At 37.9% G+C, this 25,039-nt stretch overlaps 1 protein-coding gene across 3 annotated transcripts; it reads right to left on the reverse strand.

Moving 5' to 3' along the window:
- Nucleotides 1-1,220: 1,220 nt before the first annotated feature.
- On the reverse strand, nt 1,221-24,170 carry pou2f1a (POU class 2 homeobox 1a). 3 transcript variants are annotated; one of them, XM_058785333.1, is made up of 14 exons: nt 24,074-24,170; nt 14,721-14,780; nt 14,563-14,645; nt 12,978-13,088; nt 12,543-12,651; nt 12,395-12,468; nt 10,500-10,658; nt 9,930-10,071; nt 8,527-8,666; nt 7,237-7,419; nt 4,959-5,040; nt 4,586-4,868; nt 3,047-3,132; nt 1,221-2,958 (listed from the first exon to the last, which is right to left on the reverse strand). In XM_058785333.1, exons 1-14 carry the CDS (start codon nt 24,117-24,119, stop codon nt 2,702-2,704), a joined length of 1,815 nt encoding a protein of 604 aa, XP_058641316.1. In that variant the 5' UTR covers nt 24,120-24,170; the 3' UTR covers nt 1,221-2,701. The 3 variants fall into 3 exon arrangements, with proteins under 3 accessions (XP_058641316.1, XP_058641322.1, XP_058641307.1); XM_058785339.1 differs by having other exon boundaries at nt 12,552-12,651; nt 14,563-14,648; nt 24,074-24,169; XM_058785324.1 differs by having other exon boundaries at nt 14,563-14,648; nt 24,074-24,169.
- Between the last annotated feature and the right edge of the window lie 869 nt (nt 24,171-25,039).

Raw genomic sequence — 25,039 nt, forward strand, 5'->3', positions numbered from 1 at the left:
CTCTGTACTTTTGCCTATTTCCCATTCATTTCCTATGGTGGACATTTTTGACCTTGAACAACACAAGTGTAACTATTTTTTACAACCATTTAGCTTTTTTCGAATCAAGTCCAAAAATTTTCTTTTTTTTTGGGGTCACATAGTGACTGCGTGAAAGTCAAAAGTTTCGTAATATTCCGATGAAGTAACGATTTTTAAAATTTCTGTCTAAAATGACTGAACAACACCAGAGGGTTAAACATCGTGAGATTCATCCAAAACTTCAGTCAATGCAGTCAGGCGTTTGTCATTCTAATAAATGTAATTTGGTAATGTTTTACAATGATTTTTCGTCGTTAGTTGAAACCTTATTCTAAAATATTGAAATTAATCTTAGCATTTACTAATGCATTTATGAACAAAAGTTATTAATATTGATAAATGAGATCTTATTGTAAAGTGTTACCTGTAATATTCTGTATGATCTGTTAAAACTCTTCTTGTGATTTTGTGGTGAAATATGAGCCGCAGGTTTATCGAGATTCACAATGATTGATGTTTAATATCTTTCACACTGTATTATGAGTCTTTTTTAAGTGTTTTATATTAGTAGTGTAATATTGCATTTACTCTTTTTAAACTGAGAATTTCATTGTATTTCATTTGGTTGTTTTGTCTGTAACTTTGTATCTGCTTGTTAAAATGAATTTCTTCAATATTTTCAGTAAATAATCAAACCTGATTATGAAACCTGATTCGACTGTTGATGAAAATAACCTGGAGATCATACAGATGCAGTCTGAGAAAAAAAATCATTTAATGAAATCTACAACTACAGCAACATGACAAACTCATCATCTGAGAAAAACACAAACACACAAATCCAGAGCAGTTCATTTCTAGAGCAAACAGCCACAACTGAACCGAGAGAGTCGATTCATCAACGAAAACCTGCAGAGAAACAACAGAGAGAACAGTGTGTGTGTGTGTGTGAGAGAGAGAGAGAGAGAGAGAACAGTGTGTGTGTGAGAGAGAGAGAACAGTGTGTGTGTGTGTGTGTGAGAGAGAGAGAGAGAACAGTGTGTGTGTGTGTGAGAGAGAGAGAGAGAGAACAGTGTGTGTGTGAGAGAGAGAGAACAGTGTGTGTGTGAGAGAGAGAGAACAGTGTGTGTGTGAGAGAGAGAGAACAGTGTGTGTGTGAGAGAGAGAGAACAGTGTGTGTGTGTGTGAGAGAGAGAACAGTGTGTGTGTGTGTGAGAGAGAGAACAGTGTGAGTGTGAGAGAGAGAGAGCGTCAGAGGAGAGAGTGTGTGTGTGTGTGAGAGAGAGAGAGAACAGTGTGTGTGTGTGTGTGTGAGAGAGAGAACAGTGTGTGTGTGTGTGTGAGAGAGAGAGAGAGAGAGAGAACAGTGTGTGTGTGAGAGAGAGAGAGAGAGGAGAGAGTGTGTGTGAGTGTGTGTGTGTGTGTGTGTGTGTGTGTATATGTGTGTGTGTGTGAGAGAGACAGAGACAGAGAGAGAACAGCCCTTCTGTATCATATGAAACACATTCTGTAGATAAACTCACACACACACGAAAATCAATCATCTGACCTCTGGATCATAAAGACTAGAATGAGTTCATGATTTCAAATGAATTACACAAAAAAACAAACAAAAAATTAAATGAAAGGCAAAGAAAAAGTGAGAAATCTTTGGTTTTCATCCTTAAGAGGATTTCTGCTTTGGGAGCCACAAAATAAAACTATGTTTTTTCATATATTTCTATATACTCCTGGAATATAGTGTGTGTTTTCTGACTAAAGAAGAGGAGAAACGGAGGGCGGCACAAAGACAGACGCTGATGAATCTTTGGTTTTCATTCCTGCAGAAAATCGTAAAGATGAACCTGAAGCTCGCACACAATCACTGATAAACGCAATATAATAAACCATACAGTGAGAGACGAGAACAGATCAATGCTGCCGCCTCGAGCAATCGAAATAAAGCAGCGAGCAAAGAACAGAAACTGCTGATATTTTCATATAAAAACAAGACGCCGCCAGTGAAAGGACTTAAAAAAAGACGTTTGCTTTGGCAAAAAAACAGAATGAAGCGCAAGCGCGTCTGTACACAGTAGTATGAGAGCAGTCTTCAGATGAAGATCCTTGAGCATCAGTGCTGCTGGAGGGATTCCTGACCTCTGACCTCTGATCCCTGCGCTCGCTACACGCCGATCAGATCCGTCCGTCCGTCCGCAGCCGTCAGAAACACATCTGATATGACAGACAGATGTGAGCGAATCACACACAGGTTTAATCGATTCAGTTGAACGAACTCGATTCAGAATCAGTTCACTCGGAGTTCGCTTGCATCTCTCACGGCACCTGTTAGTACTCGTTTAAAGCCTTCTAACCGTAGATAAAGTGTTGTCGAGTTAGAGTACTAGATTAAAAAGTCCTCTGACAGAACCCAACGCAACGTAAAAGATCTGAAATGCTTTTGGTTAGAAATCTGAAATCATCTACGATCGGCTCGTTCCACAGAGCCGCAAATAAAAACAACAACAGAAAGCCTCGTAGAAAGTCCATATAAACTCTATAATCTCTTGTCAAGAATCAGAAAGAGTCACATTTTTGGTTAATTTAGTCGTTAGTTTAAGAAACGGATTAAGTTCCATCCTGCCCGTTTCCTCGGTCGTTCGCAGGAAGTGTTTTTGGTAGTAGCACAGGACTGGGCGGAGCCTCACTGTGCCTTTGAGGCCACGCCCACGCTCTTGGTCGTCGTGGTGACGTCACTGGCCAGCTGCAGGTTGAGAGCTCCGCCTCCGGCTCCGCCCGCCGACAGCAGATTGGCCGGCAGCAAAGAGAAGCTGGACGGGTTAAGGAAGAAGGGCGTGGTCACCAGGCTGGGGGCGTGGTTTCCCGCGCTGGTGTTGGCGAATAGCAGGCCGGTGTTTCCGTCAAAGGAGGTCAGAGGAAAAGCGCCGCCCGACGCCAGAGCTGATGAATGAACACCAGAAATACATTTATACAGCAAAATCATGACATTAATGTTCATAATCTGTTCATAAAATGTTCATAAAGTTACCCTGGATGGTGGCCAGCACGTTGTTGTTCATCAGCGCAGGACTCAAGGCGTTTCCCAAAGCAGGAGCCAAACTCATCAGCGCCCCGCTGCACAAACACAAGCACACAATCACGTCAGTGTGCCGATTATCGGTATCGGCTCCGATCGGTATCAGTCAGAAACTCTCTCCAAGATGATTCACTGTTCCTATTATTATACTTGATCTGTAGATGAATGGTTTTGCATAAAAGTTCTATTACTTTATTTAGTGCTGTTTCTAAATCATGTTACTTTCCACCAGGTGTCTGTTAGATCACAACACTGGAGCAGAGAGCACTATGAATTGTTCTTCACGCGCACAGTAACTGAAATTTAAAACCGATAAAAGAAAAGGCTATCGCACAGATTTAATACACTACGCATCAATATCTCTTTCCTTTGTGCTCGTCTCTGCGGAGCACTGCGCTGTTGCTTCATCATTCTGCCTCTGTATTGGAGCCTTTTGTATTATAATACTTTTGCGCAATGGAAGATTATTAATAGTCTTTCTTGTTCTGATTTATGTTGCTGCCTCATTACTGTGCTATACATTTAAAAGAATTGTTGCGACTCTATTGACTATGTATTTTACAACAATACAAAGAGCAATGTGTAACATTTCACCAGATTTAGTCCTACACTTATTCACTCTTATTTGTTCCTCACTAAATAATGTTATTTCACTAAATGTTTAGATTTTATACAATTATTGTGCACTCATGATTTTTCTAGAATAACATTTGCTGCTGAATTATCCTCTAACCTAGTTTTTTTGTCATAGATTATGCTTATATATTTTTCATTTGTTATTTTTATTTAGAATGAAGTTGTCTATAGTTAACACACAAAAGAGTGGAATCGGTATCGGCCGATACTCAGAATTTATGGTTATCGGATTGGTATCGGTTCTGAAAAAAATGGTATCGGACCACCCCTAGAGCAGAAATAACACGCCAATCATCTGTGTGCAGCACTGTTACAACCAATGAGATAAAAACCAAACATATCCGGCTCACATTTATGTGACATTAAATGCTCTGTTTAAATATGCAAATGAGGCATTACCTAATTACATTATACACTAATTTGCATTCATTTCCAGCACATAAATATGAACACTGTATAAACTCAGGTTCATAATTCTTGTTTGATTTTGTTGTCATATTACAGGTTTTTCCAGAGCAGATTCTGGATTTCTCTTTTTATCACTCCACAAATCAGAAAATACTGTCAACAGACAGAAAACAAACACATTTTCACCATGCTTTTAGGAGTGAAATGTCATATAAACCAGTGTGAATGAAATATGAACAAACCTTCAGAATATAGAGAGAAATACAGCTGTAAAGTTTGCTGTTTGTAAAAGAAAGAACTCTTTAAAGATTGAAATCTACAGACGCAAATAGAGAAAGTGCAATAAAATAAACACTTCAATTTGGGATGCTTTCTTTCCTGTAGTCTGAAAGAAATCATGTTATGGGAATATATTTATTTCCATCCCATAATGCCCCGCTCGCTCACCCCTGCGTCAGCTGTGACGGCGTTATGATCGTTGGGTTCAAACCCGCAACAGCAGTCAGATTAGCTCCGCCCAGTCCCATGCCCGTCACCAGCAGCTGCCCCGCCCCCTGCGTGACCGTCGTCGCCGTGGAAACTGCCTGTGCGAGGGTGGCCACTTCCTGTTTGACAGCGGTGGCGGATGGGCTGAGTGAGGGTGATGTCATGACAGGAGCGGGCGTGGCCATGGTGGGCGCCATGGAGATGACTGAGGGTGTGTTCGACATCACCTGACCCAGCGATCCGCCTACAGAGATATAGAGAGAGCGTCACATGACTCACAAACTCACAAATAAATATGGAGGAAGATGAAGCTGTGACTGCAGGAGAGACGCACCGCTGAATGTCAGGTTAGAGATGTTGCTGCTGCTCAGAGAAACCACAGGACTGACCGTCAGTGTGCTCGCGCTGCTGGACACCTGAACACAGCCAATCACTCGTCAATGATCAATAATCACTCTTCAATAATCACCAATCACTCATCAATAATCACTCAATAATCACTCATCAATAATCACTCAATAATCACCAATCACTCAATAATCACCAATCACTCATCAATAATCACTCAACAATCACTCATCAATCACCAATCACTCAATAATCACCAATCACTCAATAATCACTCAATAATCACCAATCACTCATCAATAATCACTCAACAATCACTCATCAATAATCACTCAATAATCACCAATCACTCAATAATCACCAATCACTCAATAATCACCAATCACTCAATAATCACTCAACAATCACTCATCAATAATCACTCAACAATCACTCTTCAATAATCACTCAATAATCACCAATCACTCAATAATCACTCAATCACCAATCACTCATCAATAATCACTCAACAATCACTCATCAATAATCACTCAACAATCACTCATCAATAATCACTCGATAATCACCAATCACTCAATAATCACCAATCACTCATCAATAATCACTCAATCACCAATCACTCATCAATAATCACTCAACAATCACTCATCAATAATCACTCAATAATCACCAATCACTCAATAATCACTCAACAATCACTCATCAATAATCACTCAACAATCACTCATCAATAATCACTCGATAATCACCAATCACTCAATAATCACCAATCACTCATCAATAATCATCAATCACAATAATCACATCAATAATTTAACATTCAATCTTCAAATTAATGTAGAAACAATAAAGACTGTATATTTTTTTTAATATTTGTTAGTGGCATCTTGTTTTTATGACTGAAGGCGAGTATCACTGATATCAATACTACTGATGTCTCTATTAATTTTTTTTTCCTACAAATATTTAACCACTGACTAAAGTCATTCAACATTACAGTATAATTGAGTGTTATCAATTTTATCATTTATTAGACTTTTAAAAATAACAACTTCTAATTCAAGTGAACTTAAAAACAATCTTCACATAACTCCATTATAATAAATGTCATATTTACCTGTAACCTTCAGCAAGTAGGATATATACAGAAATACAATAAAGTTATCAAACACTAAATTCTGAAGTAAATATAGATGAATCCTTAAAGCTAGAACAGACATCACAGCAGCTGGTTATTAGTTTATTTGGCTGCTATTACTTTAAGAGCTGCCGCTGCTGAACGTGATGTGGATCTGACGCACGCTTCATTTAATATGAAGTGTTTATATGAGTGGGGTGGCCAACCCTAGCCCTGCCCCTGCGTTAAATATTTTTAATGCCGTTAAACTGGAAAAATGAATCGCCTGCATTAACGTGCTAATTTTGACAGCACTAATATGTATATATACACTGCCGTGCATAAGTTTGCGATCAGTAGGATTTGTATTGTTTTTTTAAAGAGGTTTCTTCTGCTCATCAAGGCTGAATTTATTTGATCAAAAATACAGAAAAAAACTGAAATATTGTGAAATATTATTGCAATTTAATATACTTTAAATACAATTTAAAATATAATTTATTTCTGTGATGCAGCGCTGAATTTTCAGCATCATTACTCCAATCTTCAGTGTCACATGATCCTTCAGAAATCATAATAATATGTTGATTTATTATCAACGTTGGAAACAGTTGTGCTGCTTAATATTGTTTTTTGGAACCTGTGATACTTTTCTCAGGATTTGTTTGATGAATATAAAGTTAAAAAGAAAAAAAAGTCTTTACTATCACTTTGTGTCAATTTAGCACATCCTTGCTGAATACAAATATTCATTTCTTTTAAAAAAGAGAGAGAGCATCACAGAAATAAATTACATTTTAAAGTATACTAAGATAGAAAACCGTTATTTTAAATTGCAATAATATTTCACAATATCTTTTTGATCAAATAAATTCAGCCTTGATGAGCAGAAGAAACTTCTTTAAAATCATACTGATCCCAAACTTTTGAGCGGCAGTGTATATGTAAATATTACTAAATAAAACTTAAAATAAGAAATATTACAATTGTACTATTTTATTGGATACAATTGTATCCAATAATAAAAATAATTGTACAATACTTTATACATTTGTAACACTTAATATTTATGGCTGTCTTAAACCAGTTTTTTTGATAAACTTTGATAGCGGCTTGATCTGGTTTGATCTGGATCTGGGCGACGCACCGCGGCCGAGGCGCTGCTGTAGATGGTTCTGATGGCCGATCCGAGCGAGCCGCCGCTGTTGGGAGGATTGATCCGCTTCTCCTTCTGTCTGCGGTTACAGAACCAGACGCGCACCACCTCCTTCTCCATGTGGAGCTGATCCGCGATCAGTGTGATCTCCTCCGACGACGGCTTATGACTCTGCTGCAGATCACACACAAACACATCACAAAACATCAGTCACCAACCCATCCTAGAGCATGCTTTGATCTCACGGAGTTCCACACAACTCCACGCTTTAATATGTTTGAATGGGTTTAATCGGGACAGACAGCGGTTTCACTATATTTGCAGCAATTTCTAGTAATTATGAACACATAATGTGCATTGATAACTACGCTTCACAATAGCATTTTATGCTGAGACAGCATTACTATGTTCTCACACTTCTTGCCAGTCAAATGTGACCAAACACCATAAGTGTAACTTTTAATCGATTCAATAATTTTAGTTCAGTTCTGTTTAGTTAACATTTTGAGGAGATTTTTGGTACTAAATAATATGTGCAATAGTTAAAATCCAGGAATGATCATTTAAAATATAACATTTTCTAATGTGTTTATTATTTATATTACAATTAGTGTAGTATTTAGGGTTAAATTCCAGCGCAAAGAAGCAAATTAGAGGAATTTGGTGGCAAGAAAAATAATATTCATATGTAATGCCATGGTTTAACCACTAGATGCCCGTATGGCCGTTTAATAAATATAGTCTACACTTAGTTAGGTCTACTATAGTTGCTAAAAAGAGTTTTGTGTTTTCTTTCATCAGTTTTAAACCTCAGTTACTGTGCGCTGTTGGAGTTTTATCCTGTCGTAACTGAACGAGACACACAGTTTGACGCTGAATGGAGGATGACAGACAATATTCATCTGTACCTCACATTAAACTGTGGACCGGCGTCAGAACACTTGAAATATAGTGCATGAGAACTTTATGGTGCTTTATAATGGTTTTGTGTCTTTTTGGGGCTTAACAATAACACAGAATAGCATATGCAGAATAATATCGGATTTGGATCGGTCTCATCTGACCGATACTCGATCCGGCAGAAAATGCTAGTATCGGAGCCGTATTATCGAATTTTGTACTAAAATATTATCCATATTCGAAATATTTTCAAATTTAAAATGCATCATTTCTGTTAAGGGAAAAAAAGCTTTTGGCTTCTCTCCTGAGGCCACATCGAGCAAATTATTTCTAATGCACGTTGAGCTCTGCTGCCCTCTAGCGGTCAGGGTTCGCGCTCACCTCCAGGAAGCTCTTCTCTAAGGCCAGACGGATGCTGGTCTCGATGCTGGTGCGCTTCTTACGCCGGCGGTTCAGACTCTCGCAGAGACCCGGAGACATCTCGCTCGCACTCGACACCACGCAGTCCGCAGACATGTTCTCTGAGCAAACACAGGAAAAACCCTGAACGATCAACACACAGATACTGACAAACACATCGACTTCTTCTGGGGTTTACTAATAGTGTTGGTTTCAGCCTGTCAGTGTCAGCTGACTCCCAAAGCTCCCAGCGAGAGTGATATTTGTCAAATGGAATTGATTTCCAGACATTTTTACCTTCATAATGGCTTTTTTGATCTTATTAGATGCATGCATCATGCCACATTCTCACATTTAGTCAATAGATTAATTTAGGCAGTTACCAATCAAATGAAATCAGTGTCATTCTTTGCAGCACAGAAGCTGCATTTAGATGCGTTTAAACAGTTTAATGCAGCTCGGAAAACATTTACACCACATTGACACAGGCATAAATCATCACATATTAAAGTGAACTTCAACAAACACAAACCATAAAAAAAATCATTACTTTAAATAAAATAAATGTCAACTGAGATTAAGGCTGGGCGATTTTTCAGATTTTATCGATTAATTTGAATTTAATGTTTTGCCACAATTTTATTTTTTATAAATCGAGGAATCACAATTTTGAATAGAAATATTACCAAGCATTAGAATGAGACCCTTCGACAACATGCCAGTGATAATAATAGTCTACTGGTGTTATCCCTTCAGTCATTTTGAATTACCTCGACGTTTGAGAATTTAAAGCATTTTCTTTGTATGATAATATGTATAAGACAAGTCTGTACAAGATGTAGCTGTAGTTCATGCATCTTTTCTGCAAAGATATTTAACAAGTGATTTACATCATGTTGAATATTTCATGTGTGCTGCACTTGGAATAGAATTTTCTTTAACTCGAGGGTTAATAAAGAACAAGTAACTTGAATCATGTTGTAGTTAGTTACATTTTCAAGTTGACTAGTTAAATTACTAGTATTGGTCAAACGTTCTGAAAACCCCCCCCAAAAAAACCCAAAATCGAGATTTTATTTCTTGCCACATCGCCCAGACCTAACTGAGATGAAATACAAAAACATTTCTTATTTTAATTTCTTCTTCTTCCTTTTTTTTTTTTTTTTAAAGTAAAACTGTAATAATTATTAGCAACTACATAGAATTTTTTTTTTTTAAAATCAAAAACTACTAAAAATGAAAAAAATAAAAATAAAAAATAAAAACATTAAAAAAAAATTATGATAACTATGATAGTATCTACTTATGAGATTTGTTCTGTGTTTATGTTATTAAACATCTGCTAAACGTCTCAATCTGAAGAAGGTCGTGTGAGAGCTGCTCACCTGCGTCGTTGAGCCACTTCTCCAGCAGAGGCTTCAGTTTGCACATGTTCTTGAAGCTCAGGTTCAAGGCCTCGAATCTGGAGATGGTGGTCTGACTGAAGTCGTTTCCGTAGAGTTTCCCCATCGCCAGCCCCACGTCACCCTGACACACACACATCAGTACACACACACACACACACACACACACACACACACACGCTCAAACACACACACACACACACACACACACATCAGTACACACACACGCTCAAACACACACACACACACACACACACACACACACACACGTCTGGTTTGCTATCCTTGTGGGGACTCTCCATAGGTGTAATGGTTTTATACTGTACTTACTGTATGTGCTATTGTCCTACACCAACCCTACACCTAAACCTACCCCTTACAGGAGACTACAGGCATTTATAGATTTTCAAAAAACTTAATTCTGTTTTAATTTATTAGCTTGTTTACCCGTGACACGAGTCCCCATGTGTCTGTGTGTATTCAGGTTTAAGTCCCCACCAGAATAGAAAAACAGGTACACACACACACACACACACACACACACACCCTCACCTGAGTGAAGCCCAGCTTGATGCGTCTCTGCTTGAAGTTCTTGGCGAACAGCTCGAGCTCCTCGAGGTCGCTGGCCTCCTCCACACACACAGCGTCGGTGCGCTTCGGAGCGGCCGCTGGAGCCGGCATAGACGCGATCTTCCGTGTCGGTGTGGCCGCCTGCAACAGCATGAAGAGCCGAAAGAAATTAGCTTGATTTTAAATTCTGTCTTATTATTATTATTATTTTTTACAAATTCCATTTATTCTATTTAAATTTTTCTGGACTCTGTTTTAACGGAGTTGAATTAGATTTTAGAAATCAAAAAGCATGTGTAATTAATTACAATCATAAAACACCATAAATCATGAAATACAATTTAACAACAATTTATGAAAAGTTCGACAAAAACTATTTTTATGGCTCTATGAAATGCATTTCATTTTTTTCAAATTCTGTTTTATTTTTACCAACTTGTGTGTTTTCTTTTTGGATTTTTCTGGATTCTACTGTAATGGTTTAATTAAATTTTAATAATCAAAATGCATGTCTAAATCAATTTAATTTATAAAATCAACTCAATTTTTTCTGTAATGTTTTCAGAAATTCTGTGTAATGTATTTGAAGTTTTCTGATAATCAAATGAAGCCATAAAACATTAACAATTTAATTATTCTTGTAATCAAAAGAAAATTCACTCCTAATATTTATTGCTGCACAATAGGGGTTTACTGTTAAAATTAAAACAAGGGGAAAAAACTGCTTTACTTTGCTTTATTATATTATATATTCTTCTTCTTTTTATTATTGCTGAGATACGCGCAACATGCAGACTTCAGAATTACACAGCAGTCTTTGTGCAGTTTAATACTCACAGACACTCGTCCACGTTGTCATTTGATTAAGTGTACAGCCCTACTTTTGATTTATTCAACCAGAATTTGCCAAATTCCGTGACATTCTGCGCCATACAGTATTTTTATAACTGGATTCTATGATTCCATCCACTTTTTTTCAGCATCACGGCGATCACAAAGCCCAATAAGTCGCTTTCATTTAAAAACATTTAGTGAAGAACAAAACCAACTAGGGCTTTCAAATTGGCTGAAAAACTAAATTCGAATTTTGTACTAAAATATTATCAATATTCGAATTATATTCAAATTTAAAATGCATAATTGCAGTTAGGGTGAAAAAAAAGTTGTCTTCTCTCCTGAGGCCACAAGAGGGCGCATCGAGCAAAATATTACTAATGCATGTTTATTAAAGCAATAAAATAACAGACTATCTTTGAAAAAAGTACATAATGTTTAAAATAATGTATATAAACCAAATATAATTAATTACATTGCTTAAACAATTAGAAACAAAACAGCATCATGTATGTATGTATGCAAAGTTTAATACAAAGGACCAAAAAACAAATAACTGAGTACTTTTTCCATTTAAAAACATCAGATGCAGTGGGATGGGAAAACCATTGGAGTATGTAAGTTGAACTTAATTTTACATGCTTTCTAAACATGCCTCTCTCTCGTGTGCGACGCGAGTGCAGCGCTGATAGATGTCCCTCTAGAAAATGTGATAAATGTGTTCTGTGTGAACGGCTTGGTTTCAGTTATGACGTAAACAACATCATCTCTGCATTGATGTTCTCTTTTTCCGCAATATTGTGAATGAACAGCGCCGCATCAAGTGGGTTTAACTGGATAGACTAAAAAAAGCATTAAAATGCAACGACACCTACATCATCATCGCATCTCGTGTGCCGCTGATAAGGCTGCCTGACGCACACCTAACATTCAAATGCAACATTTTTGGTTCGAGATTTTTTTTGACAGCCCTAAAACCAGGGCTGCGTTTCCCAAAAGCAATTATGGTTGCAAGCTCCACTGAACTCTGAGGTGTGCTGTACCTGTGTGGTGAGGGCCATGCTGCTCTGCGCTTGGCTTTGAGGTAGAGTCAGGAGATTCTGAGGTTGCAGGAGACCTGAAACACACACAGACGAGTTAGAAACAGCGCTGAGGAGCCACGGCATCAGCAGACAGAGGACACGCTCATACCGCTCTGACCCTGAGGAGACGAAGATATGATGAACTGCGGCTGAAGCTGAGGACTGAGGGAGTGACCCGGCTGCACCAAGACGAACTGCTGCAGGTTCAAGCCCTGCGGCTGCAGACAGAGTGAGAGAGAGACATAGAGGGAGAGAGAGAGAGAGAGAGAGTGAGACAGACGCATGCTCACGACTGACATGTCTCACTATAAGATAACTCTATACTATAGCTACACGACAGTCTCTTCTGCTCAGCAAGGACGCATTTATTTGATCAAAAATGATGACAGTATCATGTCTTACTAACAGAAGTGGGCATCAGAATGAACAGTTTCTCTGTATTATTGTGTGAATGAGCAACCGCTCTCAGGCGTTTGTGGTCTGGCAGCAGTGGGAGTGTCAGTGATCTGGACTCTGATTGGCTGGTGAGCTGTCAGTCACTTACAGAGGCGATCTGAATGGGCGAGGACAGCGTGATGGGCGTGGCCGCGGAGGCGGAGATACTGGCTCCAGTGGTCTGCAGCGTCTGCAACAGCTGCGCTGGAGTCATGCTCAACTGCGCAGACGGAGAGAGAGCTTGCATACTCAAACATACAATCTGAAGCTCTTCAAAAGCCAGATCAGCAGTTTAATACTTCTCATCCAAGCGTCTGCAGGAATAATTCAGTTTAGACTTTATCTTTTTTATCACTTAAATAGTTCATACCTTGACTGTAAATTGTGAAACTTAATATTTAAGTTTATATCTAATATTTTTTACGCCATATCAGCATCAAAGGCTGTATTCATAGCAAACACTTAAGAATAATAAGATTCAATAGTTCAATGAATTGTGCACATATTATTTTTATGAACAAACAAAAATGACAAAAATAAAACAAAAATACAATTATTTACCAACTTCTAGATTAATTTATTATAGACATTCTAATACTTTCCAAGAGAAACTTAACTTTCTGAGTAAAACTTATCTTAACATATGTGACCCTGGACCACAAAACATAATGTCACAAGTCATAAGGGTCAATTGAGATTTATACATCATCTGAATAAATCATCTCTCCATTGATGTATGGTTTGTTGGACAATAATTGTCTGATACACAACTATTTGAAAATCTGGAATCTGAGGGTGCAAAAAAATCTAAATATTGAGAAAATCACCTTTAAAGTTGTTCAAATGAAGTTCTTAGCAATGCGTATTACTAATCAAAAATGAAGTTTTGATATATTTACGGTAGGAAATTTACTAAATATCTTCATGGAACATGATCTTAATATCCTAATGATTTTTGGCATAAAAGAAAAATGTATAATTTTGACTCATACAATGTATTGTTGGCTATTGCTACAAATATAGCTGTGCTGCTTATGACTGCTTCTGTGCTGCAGGGACACATATATCTAATATATCTTAAAATTAAATATGTTAAACATCTACATGTAAAGAAGTTGCATGTCTGTGTTTAAGTTTTAAGTGTAGTGTGCAGAACAGGTTATATTTAAAAAATGTAATTATGCTACAATTACTTACCTGAGCTGATCATAATGCATTCTGGGATTGATTTATACCAAATTTGGGCAAAACTAGGCCAAATTGAGCAATTAAAATATCTTAAAGAGATAGTTCACCCAAAAATGAAAATGTCATCAATTACTCGAAACGTTCCAAACGTGTATGAGTTTCTTCAAAATAGAAGATATTCTGGGCAAACAAACAGTCGATGACTTCCACAGTATGAAAGAAGAATACAATGAAGTCAACGGAGACCAGAAACTGCTTCAGAATATCATCTTTTGTGTTTAAGGTTTAGAACATCTTGAGTAAATGTAATTTATTTAGGTGAACTGTCTCTTTAAAAGCAGCGGTCTGGAGTTCACAGCTCTGTATGTGATGCTCGGTGAACTCCAGCGCTACTCTCGTTAACTAAAACCTCATTATGCAGTGCATATAAATTCCGCACAGATTTGCATACTCTCCTCCACCTGTTTCCGAGCGACAGAAGCATGTTTAATTAACGCTTCACGTACCTGCTGGAGCAGCGTCTGCGTGCCGCTGACCGCTGCTTGACCGCTCTGTTTGTGGCCGTCCAGACCGTTGGCCTGAGCTGCTGCTGCTGGATGAACACATGAGGGTCAATCAGTGAGTCAAACACACAGATGCAGTGAATCAGCAGCTCGTAGCTCACCTCCCTGCGCACCGTTCTCCATGCTGCCTTTGCTCAGATCTGCTGGATGGACGCTGGAATCTGTGCAGAGAGAAAACGTGTGCAACATTTACAAAATCTGCTTATGACATTTAATCGATTAATACAAATTAGAGGTTGAATGATGTATCGGATTTGCTGATTAATCGGCACCGATAGTTGATTGCTGGAACTATCGGTTATCGGTAAAAATCCATGCCGATATTTTTCTGGGTTGCGTCCGTTGCTGGAGCGGTTGAGAGGGTTCGCTATCATTATACAGAGCGAGAGCGCCCTCTAGAGGCGGAAGTCACTGACACCTCGCGCTGTTTGTTTTGACACGTGACTGCGCGGCACAGAGCGGGAAACTTCAGACGCGGATTTAAACGCAGCCGACAGAAAATCCTGCCACGCCACAGAGCGCCATTCACACAGTTTTCCATTAAGTTGCATTATATTCGTCCCAAATAATTATTAATGTACGTAATGACTTCACCACAGGCTGTAAACTTGTGTATTGTGCATTTTTCAGCGAAAGTTTGTCTTTCTGTGGCTCTAATGAAGTATGCTTCATTTATTGAGCTGTGCTTTCTTTTTCCGTTAGCTATGCTTTTTATACAGCAAACTTCAAATTCGGTGATTAAATCAACTGTTTCAGACCGATGCTCGAGTCGAACGCGATGCGTCCAGTGTGTGATATCTGTGAGTTGTGTTAAAGTGTGTGACTAACATATTTTGTTATTTTGATTAGATAATCCTCAAGTGTTCTAAAATAGAAGAAAATAAAGAGTGACAGTAAACATACAACGCCCATATGTATGTAAATTCAATGCTGTGGCCTTTGTGTAGATATTTAAAGGTTTAGAGATCTTTAAGCATGACCGTTGAGATGAAATGGTAACACTTTACAATAAGAGTCTATTTGTAACATTAATATTAATGAAAGCTGTATAAGTGTTGTTCCTTGTTAGAATGTGTTAATATCAACATTTACTATTACTAATACATTTTTAAATTTAAAAGTTTCTTGTTAACACACACACACACACGATAAATTAATTAATATTAATATTTTTATTAATTTACAAATTATGGTTCAGTAATGTTTTTTAAAAATAGTAAAGCACTATTTTAGTTTTCATTCAGTTCCATTTTAAAAACTTTTTTTTTTTATGACGGACAAAGTTTCAGAGGCAGTGTGTAAACATGATTGACGCAACGTGAGGTCGTATTTATTTTTTAACGTGAATTTCAGCCGAGAATTTCGGACTCGGTGTGCAAAGACTTCACGCTCCTTCATATCGCTAGTCCTGACTCCTGATATTCACACAGAATGCGTTTGTGCTGAAAAACACCAGACACTGGGAAACACAGTTATGAAACACCAGCTGAGCTCCTTTAACTCCAGTGCTGTGTTTCATGTGAGAGACGCTGCAAAAAAAACGAGACGCAAACGCATCCGTTTACACAGAAATGCAGTGGAAAAGAGCTACTACTGTATGTCTGATATTTGTTTGATGATGCTGACGGACTAAAAGCTGCTGCTGTTTTCATTCACTGTTAATAATCGTCTATTACTGCTGTTTTACTGACAGTCAGGAAGAGTCTGAATCGCCTCGACTTCTTCGAGTTGAACTCTAAACGTGAACTTTAAAGATATATTTAGCATTTCATGCAAAGATATTTAACACGTGAGTTTGTCGTACATTTGCACCATACTGAACTTCACCTGTGCTGCACTTGGAACAGAACTTTCTTTAACCAGATGATTCATTAAGAGAATATTACTTGAATTATGTGACTAGTTATATGTTAAATAAAGAAGTCTTAATCTTAAAAACACTCCCAGATGACAAGAGCTGCAATATTAGACACAGAATATCAACGCAGAACTGTATTAATCAACCATCACAAGCAGAACTTTCCAGCTGAGATTCAGTTTCATAGCAGATACAGAACACAATCAACAGAGCGAACGCTGGCCGCTTCAGTTCATCGTGATAAACTCACCTGTGTCCACGAGCCAAAGCGCACCGGATCAGCGACAGCGAACGCATCCGACGGAGAACACCGGGACGAGTGAAACACAAAGACTACATCTGGAAGCGCCGCATCCATAATGAAAGTTAATCAGTATGCAGCTGATTAAAGCCGTATGCAAATCTCACTCCCCGTCGCTCATTAGAAGAGCGCCGCTTTGAAGTTCTGCACGCAATTCATTTCGCACGGACCTCTGAAAGCTTTCTGCATAATTCAACATGTTTCATAAATATTTATCAGCTCATTAGCATATTAATTGGATAGCTTTTAGGACAGAGGTACGGCGAGCACAACAGCGAGGGAGAAGTGAGACAAGGCCAATTACCAGCCGTGTGTGACTGTTTTAATTACTGGGGGGTGGGGGGTAGGCTTCCCAGCATGCAACACGGCTACGATGAAAGAATGTGTCGCTAATGACCGCCGTCTCAAAACATCCCGGAGTCAAACTGGACGAGCTCGTTTATACAAAACAACATCTCAAAGCACAGGGATAACGAAGCCTTAACTCACCCGCCGACTGAGATCAACCACTGGTTTAACCTGGCTAGCGATCTTCAGCAAATATTCTCTTTTTCCAGCCAGGATTTCTAAATTGCCTAAATTGTCCTGATTTTGACTTTGTTTTCTATTGACAGTCTCTCTGCTGTGATTGACCGATATGGATTATTTTGACGATATATACGATATCACGCTAATTTATTTAAAGATAATAAAAATTACACATAACAATTGCTGAAATTACATTTATGTTTATTTCACATAATATTACTAAATTAGGAAATAAATAAATATGGAAAAAAATAATCTGAACTTGATTTAAAAAAATTTTATTTAGATGGCAACTTCTTGATTCTACTGATTCTGTTAGTTTTTTGCACAAATAAAGACTTGTACATAAAATATTACAGCATTTGCCTTTGTTACCAAACATAAAAAAGCAGACACTGTAATACTTTTTCTGTTTACAAGTTTTGTTTAACAGAGAAACTAAACTAATGAAGACAGAGGTCAGGAGGCATCAAAATAAAAGTCCTACTTTGGATAACTCGATCAAACAGGAAAAAAATGTTGCCTAATGGCAATAAAAAATTTTTTTTTAAAAGAGACAAATTTGAGCTGATATATCATATGTCTTGAACCAGTACTGTATATCCTGCCTACTCGCATGCCGTGATTGGTCGATTGTGTCCGATGCCTGCACGCTATTGATCAAACTAACTTTCAAGCACTACTTTCAGCAAGTGTGAAAACTATTGGAAAAAACAGCTAAAACTTGGACATTTTAGGCGATTCAGAAATAGAGAAGAGTCACCCGACTGAATCAGTGGCGTTCGCTAAGGTCACTGTTACTAGAAGTGCTCCTACTGAACTAATCTCTAACTAACTAGTAAGTGCGGTGAAGGTGAAGGAAGCTCTTCAGCTCGACTCGCAGCGATCAAACACCTGCTGCAATGTTACACACAGACAAACTAAGTCATGTGGCTTTAACTCAAGCTGTAGCCATGACAACAACCCCACTGAAAGACAGACAGACAGACGGAGAGAGAGAGAGAGAGAGAGAGAGAGAGAGAGAGAGAGAGAGAGAGAGAGAGAGAGAGAGACAGACGGATCTTTGTAACTCAAAAGAAAACAGTTGAGAGAAACACGATTTACATACGGCCGCTGCGAGGGCTTCAGTAAGCTAACTGACACACAATGCATTATGCAAATGTTTTAATTAATAGAATTTTAAATAAGCAATTAATTAGCCTTTCAAACTATTGAACGCAGCGCTGCATAATTTAAAGCAGATAAGTGGCATAAGGCACAACGCGGGAGAAATGAAGTATTCAGAGAACAGAAACATTTCACATCAACTGCAGCCCAAACTTTCCTATTAGACCTCAAGAACTCATTAATATTCATCAGCTTTAATTAAGCCATCATCCTGTGTTTGCCAATCATACGCTCCAATTCTGTGATGCCTTTAATGCAATAATAGCAACTAGACTGAACTCCGCTCTCATACACGACCCGATCAGAGTCAGTCATGAATAACGAGCGGCTCAAACACCTTCAACTACAGACGTGCGGCACTGCTGAAGTGATGTTACAGTAACATTACAGTAACAGTGCAGTGACGCTACATTACAGTGACGTTACAGTAACAGTGACGCTACATTACAGTGACGTTACAGTAACAGTGCACTGACGCTACATTACAGTGACGCTACAGTAACATTACAGTAACAGTTCAGTGATGCTACATTACAGTGATGTTACAGTAACATTACAGTAACAGTTCAGTGACGCTAGTGACATTATAGAGACGCTACAGTGATGTTACATTACAGTGACGCTGCAGTAGGGGTGGGCGATATGGCAAAAATATCATATCACGATTTCACCACGATTCTTTGTCATGTTGGTTTTACTATTTTGTTTGAGCAGTACAGCCAAACTAATTTCCCTATTATAAAGACAAAGCCTTTCACGGTAACAAAATATAAAAAAGTATGGTGGATATTTAGGCCAAAGTGGGTAAAGATAAAAATATTTGTCAGTTTTTTATATTTGTTATTAAAAAATAAGAACAAAGATACACATTACAAATACACATAATATACAAATAAAACAAAGTGTGCTTTATTTTCAGGTACAATAGGCATATTTAGCAGGAGCATTCAAGAAACTGAATGAACAAATATAAAAATAAAATACTATATAGATTGATTCCTATTAAAGCAACTGTATTATTTTAATCATGCAAGAGTAGCGAGTTCATTTTTTTCCTCTCTCTTTGTGTTTTGTTGTTTTAACATTAAAGAATAAAAATTCTATCATTTGTCTGTCGATTCTGTCATAGTGTTTTATATTTATTCATCATTTACTCAAAATTAGTTTTAAACCTGAATGAGTTTCTTTCTTCTGCTGAACATACAGTACATGCTATTTTGAAGAACGTGTAAAACCAAACAGTTGCTGGTTCACAGTGACTTCCAAAGTATTTTTTCTTTTTTTCCTACCATCAAAGTCAATGTGGACCAGCAACTGTTTGGTTACCCACGTTCTTCAAAATATCTTCTTTTGTGTTCATTACTAGAAAGAAATTAATACAGGTTTGGGACAACGTGAGTAAATAATGACAGAAATTACATTTTTGGGTGAACTATCCCTTTAATGACAGTCAGTTGCATGTTTAGTACTGTCCCTTTAAGACCTGCAAGCATCTAATATACAGGCATGCATCCTTTTTTCTCAGCTGTTTACTTTCATTTTAGACATAACCAACTGAGTCTATATGTAAACCTTATGTGTTTTGACAGTATTAGCTCAAAAGATAACTTAGTTGAGTAATCAGGCGCTTTTTAGTTTGCGCCCTTCGGGTGTACGGGCTCAGAAAAAGTGTTTAAAACAAATGCAAATAACATACTTTTGTGACTGCGAATAAGTGCAGTGTCCCATGAGAGTAACTCTAGTCAAGTCAAGTCACCTTTATTTATATAGCGCTTTTACAATACAGATTGTGTCAAAGCACTTAACAGTATCAAATTGGAGGATAGAGTGTCAGTAATGTATAATGATAAGATTAAACACTCAATTTTCAGTTAAAGGCATTTCATTATTGAATTCAGAATCATTGTCTAGCTCAGTTTAGTTTAAATAGTATCTGTGCAATCAAATTGTCATATCGCACACCCCTACGCCGCAGTGATATTACAGTAACAGTGCAGTGATGCTACAGTAGGGCCGCACGATTAATCGAATATGATTGTTATGCGTCTCTTTCAGTGAAGCACGGTTCTGTGATCAGTAGTAAATCTCCATCCGAAGGCCAGAGGGCGCACTCACGCTGAAACTCCAAATATGCCCCGCAGAAGAAAGCTAATGCACATCGTTCCAGGGTTGTGGCTAGAAGGGATACCGCTGCAGCCGGAAACTAACAACGAAGCCGTAGTTCACTGATAAGCTATGCAAAACCGCTTTCATAACCACAGATCGATCTGTTCTGCAATTATGAAAGCAGTTTGCATAGCTTATCAATGAACTACGGCTCTGTTTAGTAAATGCTGCTCCATCTGAACCCGCTTCTGTATACCATCGAGCCTTTACCCGGCGATTCTGACTCTGAAGGGGAATATTTGCCTTTTGGAAATGACGATCGGTCGTCTAATGATCGCGCATCTCCTGTTACATCTTTGCAGCGCAACGGTGCCGCCGTGCAAAGCGAGAGTGTTCACGAAGCACAAACAAATGATCATTTGGACCCTTTGTCCAACGGGGATGGGGGTGGCAGGGGTGGACGTGGTCGTAGTGTCCATAGGAGAGCTGTTGCTCTCTGATGATCGGCCAGATTGCGTCGTTGGTTCTGATCGCGCGCTCAAAGGGCCGCCGGCAGACAGTACAGGTGCAGTCAGTGAGGGCAGGTCTGTGCGCTGTGCCATGCAATGAGAGGTACATACTCTCAAGAACTATAAACTGTGTCACCTAGATACCTGATTGGGCAGATAGCTGGTCAACTGATCAAAAAATAGGCACATGTATTTTACTACGGCACAGTAATATAGTAATAATTTACTACTTTCTCCTGATTTACTGATGATTTCCTCTTTTCCTGATCATTTGGAATGAGGATAAAAAGACAAAAAACATGCAAATAAGTCCAAACATCCATTCAATATCTATTATTTCCTGAATATTACTGATGAACTGATCAAAAAGTAGGCTACTGTTCACATGCGTTTTACTACTATATAGTATAGTAATAATTTAGTACTTTCTCCTGTTTTATTGTTGGTTTCCTCTTTTCTGATCATTTGGAATGAGGATAAAAGACAAAACAAAACAAAACAAAACATGCAAATAAGTTCAAACATCAATTCAATATCTACTATTTCCTGAATATTATGAAATTCAAGAGGGCCACCCCCTGATGACGTCATAATATGCAAATTAGATGAGTATATTTACACTCCACACATAAACTTTCGGTCATGCCCAACATTTTTCTAATTTACAGTAGATCTCTATCTTTAAGCCCTTTCAAGCCACAAGCTTTTGAAATCTTGATGTCAAAATCCAGCATTTTTCCACAAAAAAAAAACCCTGGCACCTAAAGGGTTAATAATGTTTAAACTTTCTTAGGCTAGGAGTTTTTGCTCTGGTATCGAAGTAGTAGGCCTACTTATGGAAAGCAAATTTACATAGAATTTTTTTTTTTCTTGCTGATCCGAAAAATGATCTGATCCGTGACTCAAAAACCGTTATATGATCGGAACCGTGAGATTTGTGATCTGTTGAACCAGTGCATCAGCTTTCTTCTGCGGGGCATATTTGTAGTTTCTCTGGCCTTCAGATGGAGATTTACTGCTGATCACAGAACCGTGCTTCACTGAAAGATACGCACGACGATCGCAGCTTTTGCAATTTAATTTCGATTAATTGTGCAGAGCCCTGTTACAGTGATTCTACAGTTGTGGTAAATAAAAAAAAATAAAAGTTACTGCGACTTTTTATCTCTTTATCTGAGAAAATCTGAATTGCAAGATATAGGCCTAAACTTTTATTTCACAATTCCACGTTTACATCTTGCAATTCTGATTTTATATCTCTGAGATAAGAAGTTGCAATTACAAATTTTATTTTTTTAATCAATTAGGTTTGCCACTAACACTTCTTTTTAAATTTTGTGTTACCAAAGGACAGTTTCACTCTGTTGTGTAAATACTACAGTAATCAGAGGTGACTGCCACGGCCAGTTTTTATTTGGTGAAATTCATTATTAAAGGTTGTAAATTAAATTTCAATGTTAAATGTTCAAAGGTTTCAAATGTTAATGTGAAGAACAGCAGCCAAAACAGCTCTTCATATGTTAGATCAAGTAGGCCTATTTGTGAGAAAACACAGTTAATTATTGAATTAGTCTATTACTGTTTTAACTGCTGTTTAGTGACCGGGGGAATGTGGGGAAATCACACAAAACAAATATACAGCCCCTAGAAGTTTGGTCCTATTACAGTTGACAAAAAATACAAAATGTTATTTTAAAGGACCTTTTTATCAGAAAATAAATAAATATTGCAATTGCAAAAAAAAAAAAAAACACACACATTCAGGCGTGTGCACATCCATGAAGTCCAGAAGACCATCAGGTGAAGATCAACAGTCCACACTACACCACATCATCATCATCATCATCATCATCATCAGTGTGAAAAACTGGGGCACATTACTATGCAGTGCACATGTATATAAAACACAGTGCACACCGATAACACCCTGAATATTCTACAGGACAAGAAATGAGCTAAATGCATGAATGCAAATGTAATGCTCCTGAGAGACACAAGAGAATCTGAAAAAAGCACAAGGTGAAATCCTCCACAGAACTCACATCCAAAGCAAATCACACCGCGCGCATTAGCGCTCCGAAATTAATCATTCATGAACACTGCGTTTGTACTCATGAATATTCATGAGCAGCGCTGTATATTTAATCCGCGCGATAAATAAATAGTGTGACGCGTCTCTCATCTGGAATGAAACTGACGTTTAAATTATGCACAAGAATGAAAAGCATTAAACAAGCTGGGCTGATGTTATGCAAATTCGCATTTGCACTCCTGCAGTTTTTAATGTAGCGCGTAGTTCTTCCGGAGCGAATTATTCAACACGAGGTGCGTTCGAGAAAAGGAAACTTTTCAGACTTTGTAATTTATTACCTGTTAGACATAAACATTCAACCCCAACACACACACACACACACACACACACACACACACACAGGTGGGGTATTTATGTTGCCCTGAGGGCAAACAGTTGATCTAGAGAAGAAAAGCCCGGGATGAAGTTTTTCTCTTGTTTTATTTCGCAGCAGCACAGATTAAAGCGATGAATTACTATTATTATTATTATTCAACACGACGCCTGCGCGTTTACTGCCGAACAAACGCATGAATATGCAAATAAGCGACCGTCGAGTTTCTGTCGCGGCCGAAATACACAAAGCGCGCTGATAGCACGACTGCTAACTCACACTCACAACACTTCACAAACACCACCGAACATGACCGAGCCGAACCGAACCGAGCCGGTTAACCGCTTAATCCATGCGAGATTGTGTGAATATGCAGCACGCGAGCGCGCCATTTCAAACATTGAGAGTTTTGTACAGGACAAACAACTCTCATCTGCTTCTGACGGACTCAAAGCATCGCTAAAATAACGAACCATCTTCGCCACTGCGATCGGTTCTGTCGGTAGATGATCGGTGCGCGTGTTTGGCTTTGTTTATGCGAGGCGGATGGGAATATGAATATGTAAAATGTAATAATTACCTGCAGTCGAGCGCTCATCTTGAGTCGTTGATCCTCTGTCCGCCATTTTGAATATTTAGTGTGAGCGCGAAACCCCGCCCACCGCTGCTCACACACACACACACACACACACGCGCGCGCGCACACGCACACACACTCCTCCCTAACCGACCCAAATGTTCAGAGCAACCTCATAATTCAACAATATTTAATTTAAAAATTCCCTGTTTGTTTGGATAAAAGCGTCAGCTAAATGAATAAATGTAAATGTAACGTTTGTTTTCCTGAGAACACAAACCCCGCCCCCAGATTAGACACAGCGGGGCTAGTTGTCACAGGTTATGTATCTCAGTAATTTCAAGGTTTTGAGACAAAAGACCAGTTACACAAATGCTTGATTTCTTTAGCAGTGATTTGTGTGTTGATTTTAAAAAGGACCTACACCACAAAACTTTAATATAATTTTTTTTTTGTATTTGCTGTGTAAACAAGTAAACACAATAAAACACATTCAGACAAGAGTCACTAGATTTGAATTGAAAGAGCATTTCATAAATGTCAGAGAACTGTATTTTATATCATGTATACCAAAGTTTGATATTTTTGTAAGTTAATTTTACTGTTTCATGAAATGCTCTATAATCATTTTGCTTTTAGCCTACATTTTTACTTTCAATGTGTTTTAAATAAACCATACATATTTTTTGCTATATACATACATATATAAATATATATATATATATATATATATATATATATATATATATATATATATATATATACAGTACAGTATACATTGCCGTTATATATATATATAAAAGTTTGGGATCAGTAATATTTTTAATGTTTTTAAGACGTCTCTTCTGCTCATCAAGGCTGTATTTATTTGATCAAAAATACAGAAAAACTGTAATATTGTGAAATATTATTGCAATATTGGTTTCCTATTTTAATATACTTTACAATATAATGTATTTCTGATGCGCA

This window comes from Onychostoma macrolepis, chromosome 01, assembly GCF_012432095.1.
Source record: "Onychostoma macrolepis isolate SWU-2019 chromosome 01, ASM1243209v1, whole genome shotgun sequence".
NCBI classification, from domain to species: Eukaryota; Metazoa; Chordata; class Actinopteri; order Cypriniformes; family Cyprinidae; genus Onychostoma; species Onychostoma macrolepis.

Coding starts and splice junctions, on each gene's coding strand:
- pou2f1a (XM_058785324.1), bottom strand. CDS start 24,119: ATGGCGGACAGAGGATCAACGACTCAAGATGAGCGCTCGACTGCAG. Junction 12,652..12,977: donor CGCCCATTCAGATCGCCTCT/GTAAGTGACTGA, acceptor CTCTGTCTGCAG/CCGCAGGGCTTGAACCTGCA. Junction 7,420..8,526: donor TAGAGAAGAGCTTCCTGGAG/GTGAGCGCGAAC, acceptor TGTGATCTGCAG/CAGAGTCATAAGCCGTCGTC.